The sequence below is a fragment of the Budorcas taxicolor genome, chromosome 22 (assembly GCF_023091745.1).
Source record: "Budorcas taxicolor isolate Tak-1 chromosome 22, Takin1.1, whole genome shotgun sequence".
Lineage (NCBI taxonomy): Eukaryota > Metazoa > Chordata > Mammalia > Artiodactyla > Bovidae > Budorcas > Budorcas taxicolor.
The window spans coordinates 8,967,246-8,987,407 of NC_068931.1; the positions used below are offsets into that span (position 1 = coordinate 8,967,246).

The window sequence follows — 20,162 nt, forward strand, 5'->3', positions numbered from 1 at the left end:
TTAAAAAGATGCCCTTGTAGTGACTGTATCTCATTTTAATTAATCTGGGGATTTCACAGTAATCTTTGAAGTAACTGAAATTATTAATACTCCAGGTTATTACAAAAGCAAGAACTTTTAAAACAAGTAATGATGCTTTTAGATCATAAATTATTTTTGCAATTATAGTTCATGTTTTTAAAATTAAAGTACAAAGCAGTTCTTTTAAGACTCAGAAAACACTAACAGAAGAGATGGGCCGTTTTTTGGAGAAATGTATGTCCTGTAAATGAAGTCAAATGAAGAGTGAGACTTTGTGTGGGTGTATATATATATATAATTTTTTTAAAAGAACAACGTCTTTTAAAATAAGTACTTTAGAGATAAAATTTACTCTTTTGGAATTTATTTTTTATTTTGTCATAGTATTTTTGTGTAAGTCATAAGTTGGATTATCAAGTAGTTATTTTGTATGAGAATGTCATGTTTTTTCCTTTTTGTGTGTTTACATTATTTTTTAAGAGTTAAGAACAACATATCTATATGGGTTTGTATATTTTTTTTAAGTAAAAGGCTCATTTATTACCTAGTTTCTCATTTTTAAAAAATTTAGAATTATTTATTCTTTTTCTTATCAAGGCATTGCTTCAGAGTTTGGAGTTCGAGGTTATCCAACAATTAAGCTGTAAGTTGAGTGTTGTATGTTTATATGTGTATTTTTATTAGTTCACTCTACTTACATTTTATTACATTAATTGAAGACTTGGGTTCAGCAGTTCTTTCTAGGTGCAGTGTGGTCCAGGGAGAGGGATCCATCTGTGCTTTTCTTTGCACTTAAGTTAATGTGTGGTTTAAGACTAATTCACCAAATGTGTTTTGAGTTGGACTGTGAGAGGCGCTTAGCAGGACAAGGTGTACAGTTGTAAATTACAACAGGTCTTTTACCCCTCAGGTACTCAAGAGTGTATTTTGTTTAACTTGTGAATCCTATCTCGTAACAAATTTTACTTTTCTATAATTAAAATAGACCTATTTCATTAGAGGTGAAAGAAAAAGAATAAAATTGATGGATGTTAGTTATCACCTGTAGATTTGACCACGTCTGTCACAGAGCATATACAGTAAAAAATATCTTGTGATAATTCTAAAGGCCTTGTTTTGTAATCATGGTTTTATTGAATTTTCTCATGAGTTTAATCCTGATCTCATCCTTATTTTGGTAATATGAAGCCTTGAGGAATTACTTGGAAACTTATTTTTGTAATAAAGTAAGTTAGTTTTTTAATTCCTTGGGTTCTGTGTTAGCCTCCCTCCTTCTCCCACTGTTTAAAAATGTTTGCTAAGCCTCTTAGTTACCTGTGTTCAGTTAATTATCTTTTTTATTCCTTTGGTTTAAGTATAGGTGTTCAGTTGCGCTTTCATAACTTTTAAAATTTCAGTTAGTTGGACACAATTCATTGGCAAGATTTTAGAAGATTATTTAATTTTCTAGAAGAGGTGTTTTTAATGCATTGTTTTACTCTGTAATCTTGGTGCATTTATCATGTTACTCTGTTATATTGCTTAAAATTGGTTTTATCTTTACCAAAATATTTTTAATTCCCTGTCTTTTCACTGATCTTTTAATAGAGAAGATAGTAAGACTTATGCTTTGAGTTCTTTACCATGAATGTGTATGTTTTTCATTTATTGAAAGGCATAAATATATGCAGCTATCAAACATAGAGTGAAATATTTTCACATAATTTTAGAAAAATGTAGTTTTTTTCTTTGCATTTTGAGTTGTTGATCCCCTGAAGGCAGCGTTCAGCTGTTTTTTCCCCATGATTATGCTGCTTCTAAAACTCCATTTACTACTTTGTATGCTGTAATTTGTGTAACAATAGAGGGTGATTATCATTAAATATGAAAACAGTTAATGTAAACTTTTATCTTCTTTTCTTCTTTTAAGATTAAAAGGAGACCTAGCATATAATTATAGAGGACCACGAACAAAAGATGATATAATTGAGTTTGCTCACAGAGTGTCAGGGTAAGTTTGTATTATGACAGGCCTTTATGATATCAGTATTTGAAAATTAAATGTATTTTAATAAACTGCACTGAATATACATATTTTTAGGTTTCTAAATAAAATTTGTCTATGAGGAGAGATAGAGTTGCATAGCATACGCAAAGAGCTTCTCTGGAAAAATAAAGGAGCCCATGATGTATGTTACATACTTGTTGACCTCACTCACATTTAAATTGATCTTGTGTATAGAAGAGCTTTTCCCCAGCGGATTTTTTTAATACATTTTCAAGACTTGGTTGCTTCTAACGGGTTTGTGAACCTTAATTTTTATTTTATGATGGTTTCGCCTTTGTACGACCTGGTTTACATTATTTTGCTCATTGTCTAGTTTCAGTGTTAAGAGAAACCCCACAGCGTGATGTTCTGAATAGTCCTAGACTTTAATCCCTAGCCTGTGATATGTGAAGATGCTTTTGAGATGTAGCTAAGATTCTTTCCCTCATCTTTCACATGCTCCTGTATGCCAGCTGTGAGGTATTGTTGCATATTTTGCTTAGAATATAATGTAATTAGAACCCAGAGATCTTTTTGAGTTTCAGATCTCTGAAGTTTTACTGCTAAGAAAACAAATTTTGTCTTTCCTTTTGGTTTGAATCTGGTGATTTTTTTTTTTAATCTACATCTTGCTAGCATATATAGAAAGTTGGTGCAACTTCTTGAAGAGAACATTTATCAAAGTAGGTTACTTTGAAAATATAGTAGCTTATGAGTTTGACAGGATGTAATATATTGATAGCTCTAAATATTTTTAAGTTAAATTGAAATACTAGGGTGGATTTGTTGGGTGGTATGATACTATCTAGCTTAAATTATTTTAGAAAAGACACAGAATTAGGAATGATCTTTGAATATTAAAGTTTGCAAAGCTTTGATAAAGTATAATTTTTACTGTATTTTCTTACTGATTGTATGTTTCATTTTATTTGCTTTGTGAATAATTTTGAGGTAATTTGATAGTATATGAGGGGGTCTCTAGTAGGAGTACTTTATTCCTCTGTGGTTTAGATGAGTCTTTATGTTTTGGCAATTTTAAGGTGGCCTTCTCCTGATGTAACCAGGACTGAATCGACTGCAAAGGAAATTTCAAGAATCACTTCTGGAGTTGCGTCACTTACCAGTTAATTACTCACACATGAAAATAGAGACTAGAATAGAGTGATGCAATGCATTTAAAGAACTGTGCATTTTGAAAATATGTTTGCCTTTGCAGAATACATCTTGTTCTTTTTGCAAATGTGATGGAATAAAAATCTTATAGACCACATTTAGAAGAAGACTGCCTCTTAGCTTTCAATAATATTTCATAAGTCATATGTTTTATAGTCACCTTTGATGTAGTTCATTTCTCAGTTCATTTGGCTTTGAAATATATAATAAAACTTCTTATAGTTTTGTTTTCATAAAATTCTTATGTGCTATCATTTTCCATTTTATTTTTCCTGAGAAGAATAACATACTTAGGAACATTTTAGATTTTAATCTTCATAGGGTGTTTTAAAACTACATAGCATTTAAATGGACAGAGTAAGACATAAATATTCTAAATATAAAGTTATTAACTCCTAGAATAGTATATTTCACAGTGTGTTTGTGTGAATGATCTTTTGAAAGGGAGAAAAAAAAATCACCTCTCATGTGGATGATTTTGTTTTTAGCTGAGGATTCTAAATGGATTATAGTCCCATCTTTGCCTATCCAAACATTGGTTAAAGTGATATTCTCCAGAGGGACATACTTAAAGCTTATTTTTTAAACTGGTAGATCAAATTGTAGGTACTGTGATTTAATAGTGGTCATGGGCTATAGTTTATACGATTTATGTTGATTGAATGATATACTTAAAATGCAGTTCATACAGTAATAAAAGTTTGTGACGTTAGACATGATGGGCTGACATAAATAGAGTATGTACTAGTTTTAGTTCAAGTACAAGGTTTTTTTCATTTGTTCTATTTTCAAACAGGGCTCTAATTCGGCCACTTCCAAGTCAGCAAATGTTTGAACATATGCAGAAGAGACATCGTGTATTTTTTGTATATATAGGTGGAGAGTCACCTCTGAAGGTATCAAATGATTTTATTTTTTAATCCATAAGAACAGATGTATTATAATTTAATTTTCTGTATAATGAAGACTTTCATGAAAAATTCAGGACTTATTTCACCCTTATTAGGAATACTTTCGTTCAATCTAAGTGTTTTTATAATAAAAGCACTTTGTCACATACACTCTATAGTATTTGCCTTCATGAAACAATTGAGTAAAATGGGTGGATGTTGCCTACCTTAGTCTTTCTTCTGTTCTTGACCTGTTTATTTAAATTCTGTATTGCTTTTCAGCATTTTGAGACTTGGAGACTGCAACACGCAGTTGAGGCAAAAGCTCAGTGTTTTAAGATTATTGTATACATGTATGTGTATTTTTTGCATGTGTGGACATGCACTTCTCTCTTCACCAGCAAATTAATAAATATAATTTGAGCTTGTCTTATTTAATGAATGTTATTTGAAAGTGTATAAAAGCACTTAGTTATAATGGTTTTTTGCCTGAGAAACAGTTTATTTATGTTTAATCTTTCCACATGAAAGGATTTAAGGTAGCAAATTGTCATGATCTGTTAATACTTAGCAATGATACTACTTGCTCTGAATGTTTAATGAGGAATGAATTTTGATCTTGATTACTATTTAAAAGTCACCTTTTTTCTGTTTGTATCTTCACAGGAGAAATACATTGATGCTGCTTCAGAATTAATTGTATATACATACTTCTTTTCCGCCTCAGAAGAAGTTGTCCCTGCGGTAATATTTAAAGTTGAATTTTAAGTAATGTGTTAATATGTATATTCAACAACTGTTTATTGTCCTTTAATCGTTGTGGCATGCAGTTTTAAGTCCTGGATTATTGATGACAACCAAAGTCATCAGGACCCTCATACAGTAGAGGTTATGTTCTTGTGGATGGGGAAGTGGATTAAATTTTAGTATTGTAGATGAGTCTTTCTTTGCTTGGGTCCTCAGGAAACAAAGCTATAAACAAGATATCATAACTGCTTTTTAAAAAGAAATAATTAAGCAGCAGTGTAGTCATTTAGAGTCTTCCCTGGTGGCTCAGATGGTAAGTGTCTGCCTGCAATGCAGGAGACCTGGGTTCGATCCCTGGGTTGGGAAGATCTCCTGGAGAAGGAAATAGCAACCCACTCCAGTACTCTTGCCTGGAGAATCCCACAGACGGAGGAGCAGATGGCTGCTCTTGATTGGTTGATCAAGAAGTTTCTGTTTGAGGAGAAAATATATTTGAACTGGGACTTATGGGATGTGAAGGAGCCACACACAGGTCTGTGGCCAAAGTAAACCAGAAACAAGGACCAGAGGATACAAATGCTCTAGATGAGACCCTGCCCGGCATAGTGGCGTGACAGCAGTCACTGCTGTGGCTGTACTGCAGTGAGAAAGGAGACGAGAGGTAGGCAGAGGCCAGTGGAGGCCTTGTTAGGTCATGGCCACGCATGCGAAGGGCTAGGGAAGGACTTGGTCTCAAGTTCGTTTTAAGGACATTGCTCTGCTAAGTGCAAAAAGAACTGGATCAGGATGAGACTCAGTCAGGAAGATCACTTGAGCTCTTGAAACAATCTAGGATTTTGGCTTGAAAGGTAGTAAAAGAATTGGGAGAAGGGAAAGAATTATGTTTGGAGATGGAATTGTTTGAGTTTGCCTTAGAGGAAAGAAGATGAATAAGAAGTCATTATACGTGTTCTCTTGGTTGCAATTCACTTTGATTGAGAAATAAGTTGTTTAGGTTCAAACATGAAAAAACTCTAGCTGTGACTTTGAATTGTTCAATTGCAAAATAAAGATGTGCTTTAGTAATTTAATAAAAGGATGACTCTAGGTTTTTGGTTTGAACAACTGGGTAGGTAGATGGTGGTGTTACTTATGAGCTTGGGAATACTGGGGAAGGAACAAGTTAAGAGTATGGGAGGAATGATCGAGTTTTGAAGGTTTATTTTAAGTAGACATATTAAGCATCCAGGTACAAACATCAAATAAGTTGTTGGATATAAGGGTTGGGAGTTAAGTCATAGCTGCATAAATAATAAAATAAACTTCTCAAACGTGGAGTGCAAATTTGGGGAGGGTGGTTGGTAAAAGGTCCCAGGTCCGAAAGACAGCAGAGGATAATGAGAAAAACTCACCAGTAAAATACCAAAACAAGGTGAAAGGGAAGCCAGGATATAAGGTGTGTAAGAGAAGAGTGGCCAGTTGTGCAAGATGCTTGTGAAACACCAAGATGAGGAGAGGGAGGAACTGTGGTGTTTGTTACCTTGGAGGTTGGTGGTGGTTTTAAGAGAAATGGTTTCAGAGGAGTAATGGGGACAGGTGCCTCACTGGTGTGTGATTTCAGGGAATGGCTCACCCAGGGATGCCCTTGGAAGGGAGGGGCGCGGGATGTTCTGAAATGCTCCGAGAGCGTCAGTGTGGATGGGTGACTAGCGGCGTGCTTGATGGCAGAGCCTCTCCTGAGAGCTTTACTGCTGCCCTTCAGTGGCTGTCTTCATGGTGCTGTGGCATTTTTTAATGCATTGTAACCAGATCATGCTGTATCACCTGAGACATACCTCCCTCCCTTTTAATCTGTCCAGGACAGCTGTCCTTCCTTTTGTTATTTTTATTGTAATAGTCATCTACTGATTTGTTCATTGTTAGGTTCAGTATTACCACACTCACATAGTAATTCTCTGTGGCTTACCCAAGTTACATCTTTCCTGCTCTGATGCCGATTTCTCTGCTATAATTTTTCTCTTTTGAAATTAGTACAACACAGCTCCCCTGGTAGCTCAGTGGGTAGAGAATCTGCCTGCCATGCAGGAGACCTGGGTTCGATCCCCGGGTTGGGAAGATCCCCCGGAGGAGGGCATGGCAACCCACTCCAGTATTCTTGCCTGGAGAATCCCCATGGACAGAGGAGCCTGGTGGGCTGCAGTCCATGGGGTCGTAGAGTCAGACATGACTAAGCACAGCACAGGGCTAAGAAGCAGGCACCCACTGAATGAATTTTTTCTTATTTATTGCCATTATGAGTTCTCATTCATGAACCAGGTTACTGTCGAAGCCCACTCTCGCCTCTCCCATATGTTAGCATCTCTTACTCTCCGGTGAGGTGGTGATGCATCCTGGATTCACAGGAAGCCGACTCACAGGTGCAGTGATGGAGTCTTTGTCACACAGCCTGGGAGCCGGGGGGGGGACGGGCCTGTGCTGCCTCTACCTCTGCCCCAGCTCCTCTGCCATTTCAGCGTGCCGCCTGGACCCCACTTCTTGTGATATCTTTGTCTGTTAGCACCTCTAAGGATATTCCATGGTTCCTCCATAGCAGACAGGGCACGTACCAGGGGATGGATCAACAGGTAACAAGCCTAGTCACTGGATGAGCTTGAGATTGACTGTGTTCTTTTTAACCATTTGTAACTTTTTTGTTAGCATTGTGAGTTTTCCCCCAAGTATCTTTCAATGCTTTTAAAACTCATGGTGATCAACTGAAAATTTTTAACTGTCAAACTCATTTACTCTTCTGGTTTATGCAGTATGTGACCCTGAAAGAGATGCCTGCCGTGCTTGTTTTCAAAGATGAAACCTATTTTGTTTATGATGGTAAGTTCCAGCGTTTTAACTGATGTAAAACAAAACAGCTTATAATTAAAATGCCGTGTCTATTACATGCCTTAGATGTTGACGTCAGATGCACCTACTGTTTACAAAACCCATTAGTTCAGTGACTGCTCGGTTTTTCTTACCCTTCAGCTTCATGTTTTCCACTCAGTGGTCTTTCATTCTGAGTTTCCTTACAATAAATTTCTTTTTCTTTTTTTTAAATCAGATCATTTGCCTTCTTTATAAATGAGCCCTATGCAGTTTCTCTACATTACTTTAAAATATTCAGAATTCATTTTAAAAGGGTCTGACATTTGAGACACACAAAGAAGTGGAAGAAATAAGCCACCCTTCCACAGTGAAGCCTGCTTATCCTGCCTTTTCATTGTTGTTGATAATGTCAGGAGCATGGAGATAAAGCTCAGGGGGAGTGGTATAATTCTTAATGAGTTTTAGTTTTATCACTTTCGTGTATAATCTTTAGAAAATTTGACCTGGAGTGGAGATTGTGACTCAGTATTCAACTTCTAGTTTTATGTGTACTCTCCTAAGTCATCAATCTGAATCCATAAATACTTTGTCAGGTTTGCACTGCATTACTTATGTTATAGGTGTGATAACTTGAAAATGTTCTGTTTAGCAAGTGACCAAAAAAGCACATCTTTCAAGAAGTCAGTAAAATCCAATCTTCCTACAAATCCAATCCAGTCTTCCATCAGCTGCTGTTTCATGCAGTTGTGATCATTTTTCAGACTTATATTTCTAATCAGGGCATAATTCTCTTGGATATTATATTTCCTGTCAGAGGAAGTATATGATATTAGAAAAGGGCTAAAATACTGTGTTTGACATTATATGTGATTTTGTTTTACAAAAGAAAAAGAATGTCATAAAATACAGAAGAGCAAAGAAATTAGAGTAAAATATTGTCCATAGGTACATCATCCAAGAATAATCATCAGCCCAGGAAAACTATTTAGTAGGAGTATATATATATATATATATATATGCCTTCATTGTATCAATCTGTGAGTTTTCTTACATACTTCATTTTTTGCAGTATTACAGTCATGTTGTATTATTTTGTCACCCGCTTTACCCCTTAATTATTGTAATTTTTAAAAATCTATAAATGGCCTTCCTCAGTGTGTACTGTAATGATTTAAATTACTTCTGGTTTAGGGTATTTCAGTTATTTCCTGTGTTTTTATTTATCTTTTGCTGTGTTAATGATGTGGTAATGATGAATTGTTTTGTGTAATAATCCTATTTTTACATTTGATTGTTTGCTTCGAATAGCTTTCTAAAAATGAAATTTATGAATTTAAGATTATGGTCCTGTGTCAGGCATTTTATAAATATTGCTAGCTTTAAACATTGTAAACATTTTAATGTCATATTTACACTCTAATTTATTAACTTTGATTTAAAGAGTATGAAGATGGTGATCTGTCATCTTGGATCAACAGGGAGAGGTTTCAGAATTACCTTACGATGGACGGCTTCCTCTTGTATGAACTTGGAGACACTGGTAACAGCATATGTACAACTCTCCATCACTCTACAAAGCTTTTCCTTAACTGATTACATAAATCTGTAGGAAATGAGTTTTTAATTTCTATTTCATAATATCATTCCTTCTTTCAGACCTGAATGCCAGTTCAACTTTATGAGAATATAGATGAATATTGCCAAAGAATATACATGTGGAATAAAGATTAGCTAGAAAGGGTTCGTTAAAGAATCAATAGTGACAGGGAAAACAGAGCCTGGATAATAAGGAAATAAGAAAAAAATAACCACCAGAAACCTGTCCTCAGAAGACTGATTTCGTAATAGAATTTGGAATACAAGTTATTACAACCTTTGAAAGCACACTTCTACTTGTGTGGAAAATAAGGGTGTCAGGTTGGCATGGTTTCTTGAAGTTACATACTCAAAAATGATAAGCAAAGCAAATATAAATATAGATGCAAAAAGAAAGCTGCAAGAAACTAGCTGAATGGTCTCAAATAGATGTACTACAAAAATTATAGGAAGCCAACCACATAAGTGTTAGGGAGAAGTGCTTTGTTAGTTTGTATTAATTTTCAACAAAATACTTATTTTCATCATGTGAGTTGTGTGAAGGAATGCAGTTTGAGTATATGAATTGTTAAATATTTACCATTATTGGGGCTTTCCTGATAGCTCAGTTGGTAAAGAATATGCCTGCAATGCAGGAGACCCCAGTTCAATTCCTGGGTCGGGAAGATCCACTGGAGAAGGGATAGGCTACCCTCTCTAGTATTCGTGGGCTTCCCTTGTGACTCAGCTGGTAAAGAATCTGCCTGCAGTTCAGGAGACCTAGGTTCTATCTCTAGGTTGAGAAGATCTCCCGGAGAAGGGAAAGGCTACCCACTCCAGTATTCTGGCCTGGAGAATTCCATGGACTGTATAGTCCAGTTCAGTTCAGTTCAGTCGCTCAGTCATGTCCAACTTCTTGTGACCCTGTGAACCGCACGCAGCACGCCAGGCCTCCCTGTCCATCACCAGCTCCCCGAGGCCACCCAAACCCGTGTCCATCAAGTCGGTGATGCCATCCAATGATCTTATCCTCTGCTGTCCCCTTCTCCTCCTGCCCTCAATCTTTCCCGTTGCCAGATGAGTCAGCTCTTCCCATCAGGTGGCCAAAGTACTGGAGTTTCAGCTTCATCATCAGTCCTTCTAATGAATACCCAGGACTGATCTCCTTTAGGATGGACTGGTTGGATCTCCTTGCAGTCCAAGGGACTCTCAAGAGTCTTCCCCAACACCACAGTTCAAAAGCATCAATTCTTCGGTGCTTAGCTTTCTTTTTAGTCCAACTCTTACATCCATACATGACCACTGGAAAAACCATAGCCTTGACTAAACAGACCTTTGTAGGCAAAGTAATGTCTCTGCTTTTTAACACGCTTGTTTAGGTTGGTCATAACTTTCCTTCCAAGGAGTAAGTGTCTTAATTTCATGGCTGCAATCACGATCTGCAGTGATTTTGGAGCCCAGAAAAATAAAGTCTAACACTGTTTCCACTGCTTCCCCATCTATTTCCCATGAAGTGATGGGACCAGATGCCATGATCTTCGTTTTCTGAATGTTGAGCTTTAAGCCAACTTTTTCACTCTCCACTTTCACTTTGATCAAGAGGCTCTTTAGTTCTTCACTTTCTGCCATAAGGGTGGTGTCATCTGCATATCTGAGGTTATTGATATTTCTCCCAGCAGTCTTGATTCCAGCTTGTGCTTCCTCCAGCCCAGCGTTTCTCATGATGTACTCTGCATGGAAGTTAAATAAGTAGGGTGACAATATATAGCCTTGACATACTGTTTGTTGCAAAAAGTCGGACACAACTGAGCGACTTTCATTCACTAGTTGATATTGGGGGTGGGAGGTAGGTTGGGATTTATCACTTGATGTTAAATAATTCAGGGTTTCACTCTGTTAAACATAATATGTTTAAAATAATTGGAATTGGATTTAGAAGCTATACACTGTTTTCCTGTTTGTAAGTACAGTAATAATTGGAAAGTTTGTATAATTAGGATTATTGAATTTAGATATGTCATTCTTCATTTCAGGAAAGCTTGTGGCTATCGCAGTAATTGATGAGAAAAATACATCAGTTGAACATACCAGGTATAGTGCCTTGAAATAGTTTTAAGCTTCAGCTATCATCCAGTTCAGACTTTACATGGCCTTCAGATAAACTTGATATGGTATCTTACTTTTCCTGCAGTGTTAAACATTAGATAAAGCAGCAGATACTATAATTGAATAATTTTATTTTTTCAAGTTGACAAGATGGAATGTTCATGTGTTTTTTATTTTCTTACAGATTAAAATCAATTATTCAGGAAGTTGCTAGAGATTACAGAGACCAGTTTCACAGGTAGGTGTTTGCATTCTGGAAAGCTCCATTATCTTTGTTTCATTATGTTTTATAATACAGTAAAGCAAAAGTAAGGAGTATTCCATACTTTCAAAGATGAATCAAGGAGCTGAAATGAATTACAGCATGTTGCATTTCATTATGAATTATTTGGAGTTGAAGTTTGTTGATATATGTCTTACAAGTTAGGAAAAAAAAAACCCTGCTAATTTGAATCATACCTCCGTCTTGTTAGGATTTAGGGTAAGTGTGTGGTAAGAAAACATGCCCATATACAAGCATATATTTCAGAGGTGTTGCGGACTTGGCCTCAGACCACTGCAATACAGCAAGTCACAAGAAATTTGTTTCCCTAGTACATATAAAAGTTATGTTTGATATATACTGTGGTTTGTTAAGTGTGCAGCAGCACTGTGTCTGAAAAAATGTCCATACTTTAAAAATGCCAATCATCACCCGATCCTTCAGTGAGCTGTAATCTTTTTGCTGGTGGAAGGTTGCCCCCGTGTTGAAGGTTGCTGGCTGACCAGCCCAGGGTGGTTGAGATTAGGGTGGCCATGGCTTTTTCTAAAAATAGAACAATAACATCTGCCTCATGGATCAACTCTTCCTTTCCTGAACAATTTCTCCATAGCACTGACAGCATTTTGCCCACAGTAGAACATCTTTCGGAATCTGAAGGGATCCTCTCAAACCCTGCTCCTTTGTCAGCTAAGTTTATGTAATATTCTGAGTCCACTAAATGTTGTGACTTCAACAGTCTTTGTAACCTCTTGCCCAGGAGTAGATTCCTAGAACCGCTTTCTCTGCTCATCCATAAGAAGCAACTCCTCATCCACTCATATGTTATCATAGGATTGTAGCAGTTCAGGCTCCATTCCTAATCTAGTTTTCTGACTGTTCACTACATCTGTAGTCATTTCCTTCTCTGAAATCTTGAACGACTCAGAATGGTCCATGAGGGTTGGAATCTGCTTCTTCCAAACTCCTCTTGGTGTTGATATTTGACCTCTCCCCATGAATCATGAATGCTCTCAGTGGCATCTAGGATTGTGACTCCCTGCTGGAGGTTTGCAGTTGACTCTGCCCAGACCCACCAGATCTGTCACTGTTTGTGGCAGCTGTGGCCTTAGGAAATGTGCTTCTTCCCTAATAAGACTTGAGAGTCAGAATGACTCCTTGATCCAGGGGCTGCAGAATGAGTGTTGTGTTAACGTTAGCAGGAGGGAACACAATATTCATCTCATTGTATCTCTCCATCAGAGCTCTTGGGGGACCCAAGTGCATTGTCAACAAGCAGAAGTTTGAAGGAGTCTTTTTTTTTTTTTTTCCTGAGCAGTAGGTCTCAAGAGTAGGCCTTAAAATATTATTAAACCATGTTGTAAATAGATATGCTGCACCCAGGCTACGTTGTCATAAAAAGGCAGGGTAGATTTAGCATAATTCTTAAAGACTTTTAATATTTTTAAAATGATTAATGAACATTGGTTTCAACTTAGAGTCACGAACTGTGTTTGCCCCTAACAAGAGAGTCAGCCTGTCCTTTGAAGGTTTAAAAGCCAGGCATAGATGTCTCTTCTCTAGCTCCAATAGTCCTAGATGGCATCTTCCGATAGAAGGCTGTTTCATCTACTCTGAGAATCTCTAGTTGAATGCAGCCACCTTCATTAATGATCTGAGCTGGATCTTCTGGATAGCTTGCTGTGGCTTCTATATCAGCTCTTATTGCCTTACCTTGCACTTTGCTGTTATGCAGAAGGCTTCTGTCCTTAAGTCTAATAAACCACCTTCTGCTGGCTTCAAATTTTCTTCCCAGCTTCCTCACCTCTCTCAGCCTCCATAGAACTGAAGAGAGTTAGGGCCTTGCTCTGGGTTAGGTTTTGGCTTAAGGAAATGTTGTAGCTGCTTTGATCTTCTATCCAGAAACCTCAAAACTCTGCGTATCAGTAATAAGGCTGTTTTACTTGCTTGCCATTTGTGTATTCTCTGGAATAGCACCTTTACTTTCCTTCAAGAACTTTACCTTGGCATTCGCAACTTGGCTGACTGTTTTGCTGTAAGAGGCCTAGCTTTCAGCCTATCTCAACCTTCAACTTCCCTCCCTTTCTGAACTGGATCTTTTATAGCTTTTGATTTAAAGTGAGAGACATGGGACTGTTTCACTTGAACATTCAGAGGCCATTGTAGGGTGATTACCCCGTCTGATTTCAACATTGTTGTGTCTCAGGGAACAGGGAGGCCAGAGGAAAGGGAGAGAGATGGGAGAATGGCTGGTTGTTGGAGAAGTCAGAACACACATTACATTTATTACTTAAAGTGGAAGTCTTACATGGATACAGTTCATGGCACCCCCAAATCACAGCAGTAACATTACAGATCACTGCCCACGTATCATCAGAGCAGATATAAAAATAATGAAAAAGTTTGCAATATTGAGAATTACAAAAAATGTAACACAAAATGAGCAAATACTGTTGGTAAAATAGCACTGATAGACTTACTCAACGGAGTTGCCAGAAACCTTCAATTTGTTAAGGGGAAAAAAAGAAAAAAGCATACTATCTGGGAACTGCTGCTGCTACTGCTAAGTCACTTCAGTCGTGTCTGACTCTGTGCGACCCCGTCGACGGCAGCGCACCAGGCTCCCCCGTCCCTGGGATTCTCCAGGCAAGAACACTGGAGTGGGTTGCCATTTCCTTCTCCAATGCATGAAAGTGAAAAGTGAAAGTGAAGTCACTCCGTCATGTCTGATTCTTAGTGACCCCATGGACTGCAGCCCACCAGGCTCCTCCATCCATGGGATTTTCCAGGCAAGAGTACTGGAGTGGGTCACCGTTGCCTTCTCCAATCTGGGAACTACAGTAAAGCAAAGCCCAGTAAAATGAGATTGCCTGTTTAGTCATGCATTTGAGGTACAGTTCAGTGAGCAGCCACAAGTCAGATGCAGAAAGATGATGATTTTAACAAGAACTCAAAGAAAATGGAACCTAAAAAATAGGTGGTATTTTTCCTGTGTGCTGAGTCAGTTTGTTACTGTCATAAGACAGTCAGTGTAAATCTGTCACCTTACTTGCTTATTATACCTTTTTTATGCTGAGTCTCTTAATGACGTGTCAATTATATATATATATATATATATATATATATATATATAGATTGCATAGTATGAAACAAAATAGAAATGTCTTAAAATTTGCTTGTTATGTCGTGTTTGTATCTCCAAAGCCAGTAGAATTGACACCTTTTAATATTTATTGTATATAATTTATGTTATATGTTTACAGTATTTACATGCTTAGCAAACAATAAATTGAGTGCTTTGTATTTATTCTTGTTTTGTATTTAATATTGCTCTCTTTATCTCTCTTCTTTTTGGTTGTTGATAGGGATTTTCAGTTTGGCCATATGGATGGAAATGACTATATAAATACCTTGCTGATGGAGTAAGTAAAATGCTAAATGACTCAGTGATTTTGCTACCAACTCTTGTTTGTTGTTTCGGCCACACTGTGTGGCTTACAGGATTTCAGTTCTGCGATCAATGTTTGAACGCATGCCCCCTGCAGTAGGAGTGTGGGGTCCTAACCATCAGACCACCAGGGCAGTCCTGACTATCAGCTTTTAGATTTCTGTTTTTCAAAGACAGGTAGAAGGACTAATAGCTGAAAGAAAGCAAACCTTTGTATATGTTAGTAAAGATACATTTCCATTAAATATTTTACTTTAGTTTTTAAAATCTGTATTTGAAACTTAATAAACTTTAAAATTCTCTGTTCTAAAAATATACTGCCATTTTAATGTTGATGACATAGTATTTTGGAAAGAATATCATCATTCAAAAATTTGTAAACTTTGTAGTTTCTGTCTAATATGCACCTTAGTTCAGTTTTAATGAATAAAACTTAATTAGAAAATTTTTAGCATTCAGGGATTAATTACTGTTCTAAAAGAATTTATTTTAACAGACTTAAGAGGAAAACGATGCAGTTTTAAAATAATACTGATTATGCTTATGGTATTAAGATATGATTGGTCACTTCAGCAAGTTGATATTAGAAACCATTTACCAAACCTATACCAAATTAATAAATTTCAAATGAAAGCCTGTTTGATTCAGTGGACATTTAGTGAGTGTTTGCTGTACGTCACATGCTGTGTTTGGCACTGCACTGTTGATGCAAAAAAGTGAGTAGATTCTGGAGTCCCCGTCTTCAGATGTTTCCAGTTTGCTGGGTTAGACAGGATGATGGTTGCAGACTATCTGAGGACATGAGAGACGCCCGCTGCTGCCCTCATCCTGATGCACAGAAGGTGCAGGGCCTCAGAAAATGCTTGCCAGAGAAGGCAGTAATTAAGAGCAGTTCTAAGGAATGAGAAGGTAGCTGAATGAAGAACGCAGAGAGGTCATTTCAGGCAGGGAGCAATAGACAGACACACGCGTGTTTGGAAAATGGTTCTTAAAAAGAGCGCAGGTGTGAAAATGGGGAAATCCCTCCAGAGCCTAAAATTACGAAGTTCGGTTCAGTTCAGGTGCTTGACTCTTTGGCCTCCATGGACTGCAGCACACCAGGCCTCCCTGTCCATCACCAGCTCCAGGAGCTTGCTCAAACTCATGTCCATTGAGTCGGTGATGCCATCCAACCATCTCATCCTCTGTCATCCCCTTCTCCTCCTGCCTTCAATCTTTCCCAGCATCAGGGTCTTTTCAAATGAGTCAGTTCTTTGCATCAGGTGGCCAAAGTATTGGAGTTTCAGCATCAGTCCTTCCAAGGAATATTCAGGATTGATGTCCTTTAGAATTGACTGGTTTGATCTTGCAGTCCAAGGGTCTTCTCCAACACCACAGTTCAAAAGTATCACTTCTTTGGTGCTCAGCTTTCCGTATGGTCCAACTCTCACATCCATGCATGACTACTGGAAAAACCATAGCTTTGACTTTTGTCGGTAAAGTGATGTGTCTCTGCTTCTTAATAGGCTGTCTAGGTTTGTCACAGCTTTTCTTCCAGGGAGCAAACGTCTTAATAATCTTAAAACTACAAAGTAAAGTAGCTTTGTTCATTTATAACCAATTCATTATCCTTATTCTAGTAAGAATTTGAGAGGGTTTACCAAAGATACAAAGTACCAGATTTAATACATAATGAAGAAATCAAGACAAAGGAAAATAAAATATCTATACAGTTATTAAAGGTACTTATTTGAATTTTTAATACTCAATACAAAGTATAAAAACATGGTTTACATATTTCCCATCACCTATAAAATGACTGTTGCTTATAGGAGTTTGGTTGACCTTGTAGAGATGTAAGAGAAATTGCTATGCTGTGTAATCTTATAAAGGGGGCACATTATAATGTGCTCAGTCATGTCCATTTCTTGGAGATCTCATGGATGGATGGTCGTTCACCAAGCTCCTCTGTCCATGGGATTCTCCAGACAAGAACACTGGAGTGGGTTGTCATTTCTTCCTCCTGGGGATCTTCCCAACCCAGAGGTCAAACCTGTGTCTCCTGTATTGGCAAGTGGATTCTTTACCATGCGCCACCTGGGAAGCCCCATATTACAATAGAAATATGTTTTAGTAGGATTTTGTAATACTGCATATAGTCAGGATTTCAATACAACAACTTTTTATAATGTTCTTGGAGGCAAGCCAGTAAAGTGATGCAGTAAAACATTGTGAGCAAGAGGCCAAAGCAGTTTGCGCCTGATAAACATCTCCTTGATTCTGGGTAATACTCAGAATTTCTAGAGATGGATGGACATTCCTTCAGGAGTATTATTTCTAATGTGAGTTATGTGATAGTAGAAGTTTTGCTACTGCTATGGTTAGAAGTTTGTACTTTTTTTTTTTTTTGAGAGAAGAGAGAAAGCATATAATGATGGTTATGTAGTAATTGAAAGTCCTCAATGAGCACTTCTGTGACCAACACTGGACTGGGTGGTCAGCCTGTGTTTTCTGACTTTTACGCCAACTCAGTAAGGTGTAAGTACTATTATTCTTTCCATTTTATATAGATGAGAAAATTGAAATTTCTTAGAAGAAACTCAAGAAAGTTAACTAATAAGCCAAATGATGCCCAGCAAGTAAGTCAAAGAGACCCAGGCCCTGAATCCAGACCTCTCTAACTCCAGAAGCTCCTCACCACTGTACCATCAGTACTGACACATACGTTAATCAGTATTTATGCCTAGAAGTTTTTAACTTAGGGCAAAATATATGATATTACATGATAGTTTAACACGGTAGCTTTGACTATGTTTTTTACTTTTTCTCCAAGGAAATAGGGTCCTCTCAGACCTTTGGCATGTTAAATTATTTTGTATTAGGTGTCTGTGAGATAGGATGAGGGGTTATTTTTCATTGATATTCGAATTGAATTGTCTCAGAAAATACTGTTTCTAGTTCAGCTGTGTATTTTAATTTCTTCATAAAGTATATTTTTGTAGGAAGACCAGGTTCTTAATTCACTCCATAAAAATAGAACTTTGCTACTGATATAATATAGTGATAATTGCTATAAGTCAGCAAGTTGTTTCCTGTTTTTGTGAACAAGAATGAAGCTAAGATTTTTTTTTAATTACACAGTTAATTATTGCCTAATAATACTGGATAATAAAGTACCTTAGTACCCATTGGTGTAAAACAGTAATCATTTATTCTCTCTCGCTTGTCTGGGCTTCGCTAACCTTGTCTGGGCACAGTTCCACGTGGCTCCAGGCTGCCACTTAGGTCCAGGCCTCGCCTCCCTGTCGTCCCCATACTTGGCAGGTAGATCCTCTGCTCGTGGCAATCATGGAAACACGCAAAGATGTGCACATTGTCTCCCTGGGAGCAGCATGTGGTGTGGGGAGGGGTCGAGGATTATTAAGCAAGAAAGCAGCCTCCTGGACTTGGTTACTCATGTGGTGATCATACAGGGCTGTGAATTGTTTCTACTGTGGAGTTGTGTGCTTTTGCATAATAGGAGACACACGAATAGCCATGAACTGATCCAAATAGACACATGACTAACCGTAACCTGATGCGTAGGTAACACACAGAATGAAGCCCCTTTCTATAATTGTGCAGAGTCCTATCCTTGAAGGGAAAAAGATAAAAATTATTTGAAGTAAATGACACATTAGTAATATTATGTTACGGTTTTTGTCTGCAAACTGAACTGACATCTAGTGTGTCCTTGGAGCACCCAGGAGGATGGGTGATTGTACTGTGGGGTGGTGGCAAGTTGAGAGGCTTTGGAATCATGTTTATTGAACCACTGTTCTGTACAAGGGATGTGCTGAATATTTAACTTGAATTTTCTCATTTAACTTCTTTTACAAGAAAAGTCCCCCCTCTTTTCAGTTCAGTTCAGTTCAGTCACTCAGTTGTGTGTGACTCTTTGCGACCCCATGGACTGCAGCATGCCAGGCCTCCCTGTCCATCAACAACTCCCGGAGTTTACTCAAACTCCCCCACCTTTATTTACTTTTAAATGGAAAATATTAGCTTTCAGCCGCATTGTGGGAAAGCATCAGAATGGACCACAGGGAGTGACTCTGGAGACAACATTTCAAAACTGAAGTGGGCTGTGTGTGATTAACAGTGATGGTATTTAATATAGACTTGTGTAAGGAATTATACTGCCCAGAAATGGGCACTTCATACATACTTACTTTTATCTTTAGGTTTAATCATGAATATTTAGCTGTCTGATATTATATGCTAGCAATTCTCATAAGTGTTAATTTAGCTATTTTTTAAATTGATGCATAATTTGAAATTATATAAACAGAGGGAAGGCAAAACCATTATAGCTCCCTTTTGTATTTTTAGTTATTTGGATTTAATTCAAACATCAGAATATTTGTTGTCTCTGTGTTTAACATGTATTTTGACTTCTCTGTTTTTTTTTATTTTCAGTGAATTGAAAGTCCCAACTGTGGTTGTACTGAATACTTCAAACCAGCAGTACTTTTTACTAGATAGACAGATTAAGAATGCAGAAGACATGGTCCAGTTCATTAATAACATCTTGGATGGCACAGTATATGTGAGTTGTTCACTGTAATTTCAAAGGGGTGATGGGAGGACGTAGAGGAGAAATGAGTTCTTTTCCTCCGATTCTGAGATGATGATTCGGCCTCCCCCGGGTGGGGCAGACCTCTGTCCTCCCCAGTTCTCTCTCACTGTAGGTGGAATCAGTTCCGCAGGCTGTCAGTGGCGAGGGCACTGATGGGCGGGACGCTGTTAGGTGGGCATGTCCGGTTGTCATAGTGACGGGGACGTCCTTGACATGTAGAGTCAGACTTGGGGCTCTGGAGGCTGAGAGGTCTGTGGGGGACAGAGCCGTCTGATCGTGAACTAAACAATTCTTATTATCTGGATTCACAAATGCAGTTGAATAAAGTCACTTGGATTAGTTTTCTTTAAAAAACTGTGAATAAAGCCACAGTTTCTTTAAAAGATCAGGAAATGTATTTAGAACCAGCCTGAGTGGACTATTCCAAATAGAATTCTATAAAACATTTCTCAGAATGATGAATGGATAATCTAAACTTATTT

At 37.5% G+C, this 20,162-nt stretch overlaps 1 protein-coding gene across 1 annotated transcript in view; it reads left to right on the forward strand.

Moving 5' to 3' along the window:
- The window catches only part of TMX3 (thioredoxin related transmembrane protein 3), a 38,043-nt gene that overhangs the window by 12,253 nt on the left and 5,628 nt on the right, over positions 1-20,162 (forward strand). Inside the window, exons 5-14 of the mRNA XM_052660302.1 lie at positions 619-664; positions 1,931-2,011; positions 4,017-4,116; positions 4,777-4,854; positions 7,638-7,704; positions 9,137-9,235; positions 11,304-11,361; positions 11,561-11,614; positions 15,001-15,057; positions 19,521-19,650. Of these exons, the coding sequence (XP_052516262.1) occupies positions 619-664; positions 1,931-2,011; positions 4,017-4,116; positions 4,777-4,854; positions 7,638-7,704; positions 9,137-9,235; positions 11,304-11,361; positions 11,561-11,614; positions 15,001-15,057; positions 19,521-19,650 (770 nt within the window). The remainder of the gene's footprint in view (positions 1-618; positions 665-1,930; positions 2,012-4,016; positions 4,117-4,776; positions 4,855-7,637; positions 7,705-9,136; positions 9,236-11,303; positions 11,362-11,560; positions 11,615-15,000; positions 15,058-19,520; positions 19,651-20,162) is intronic.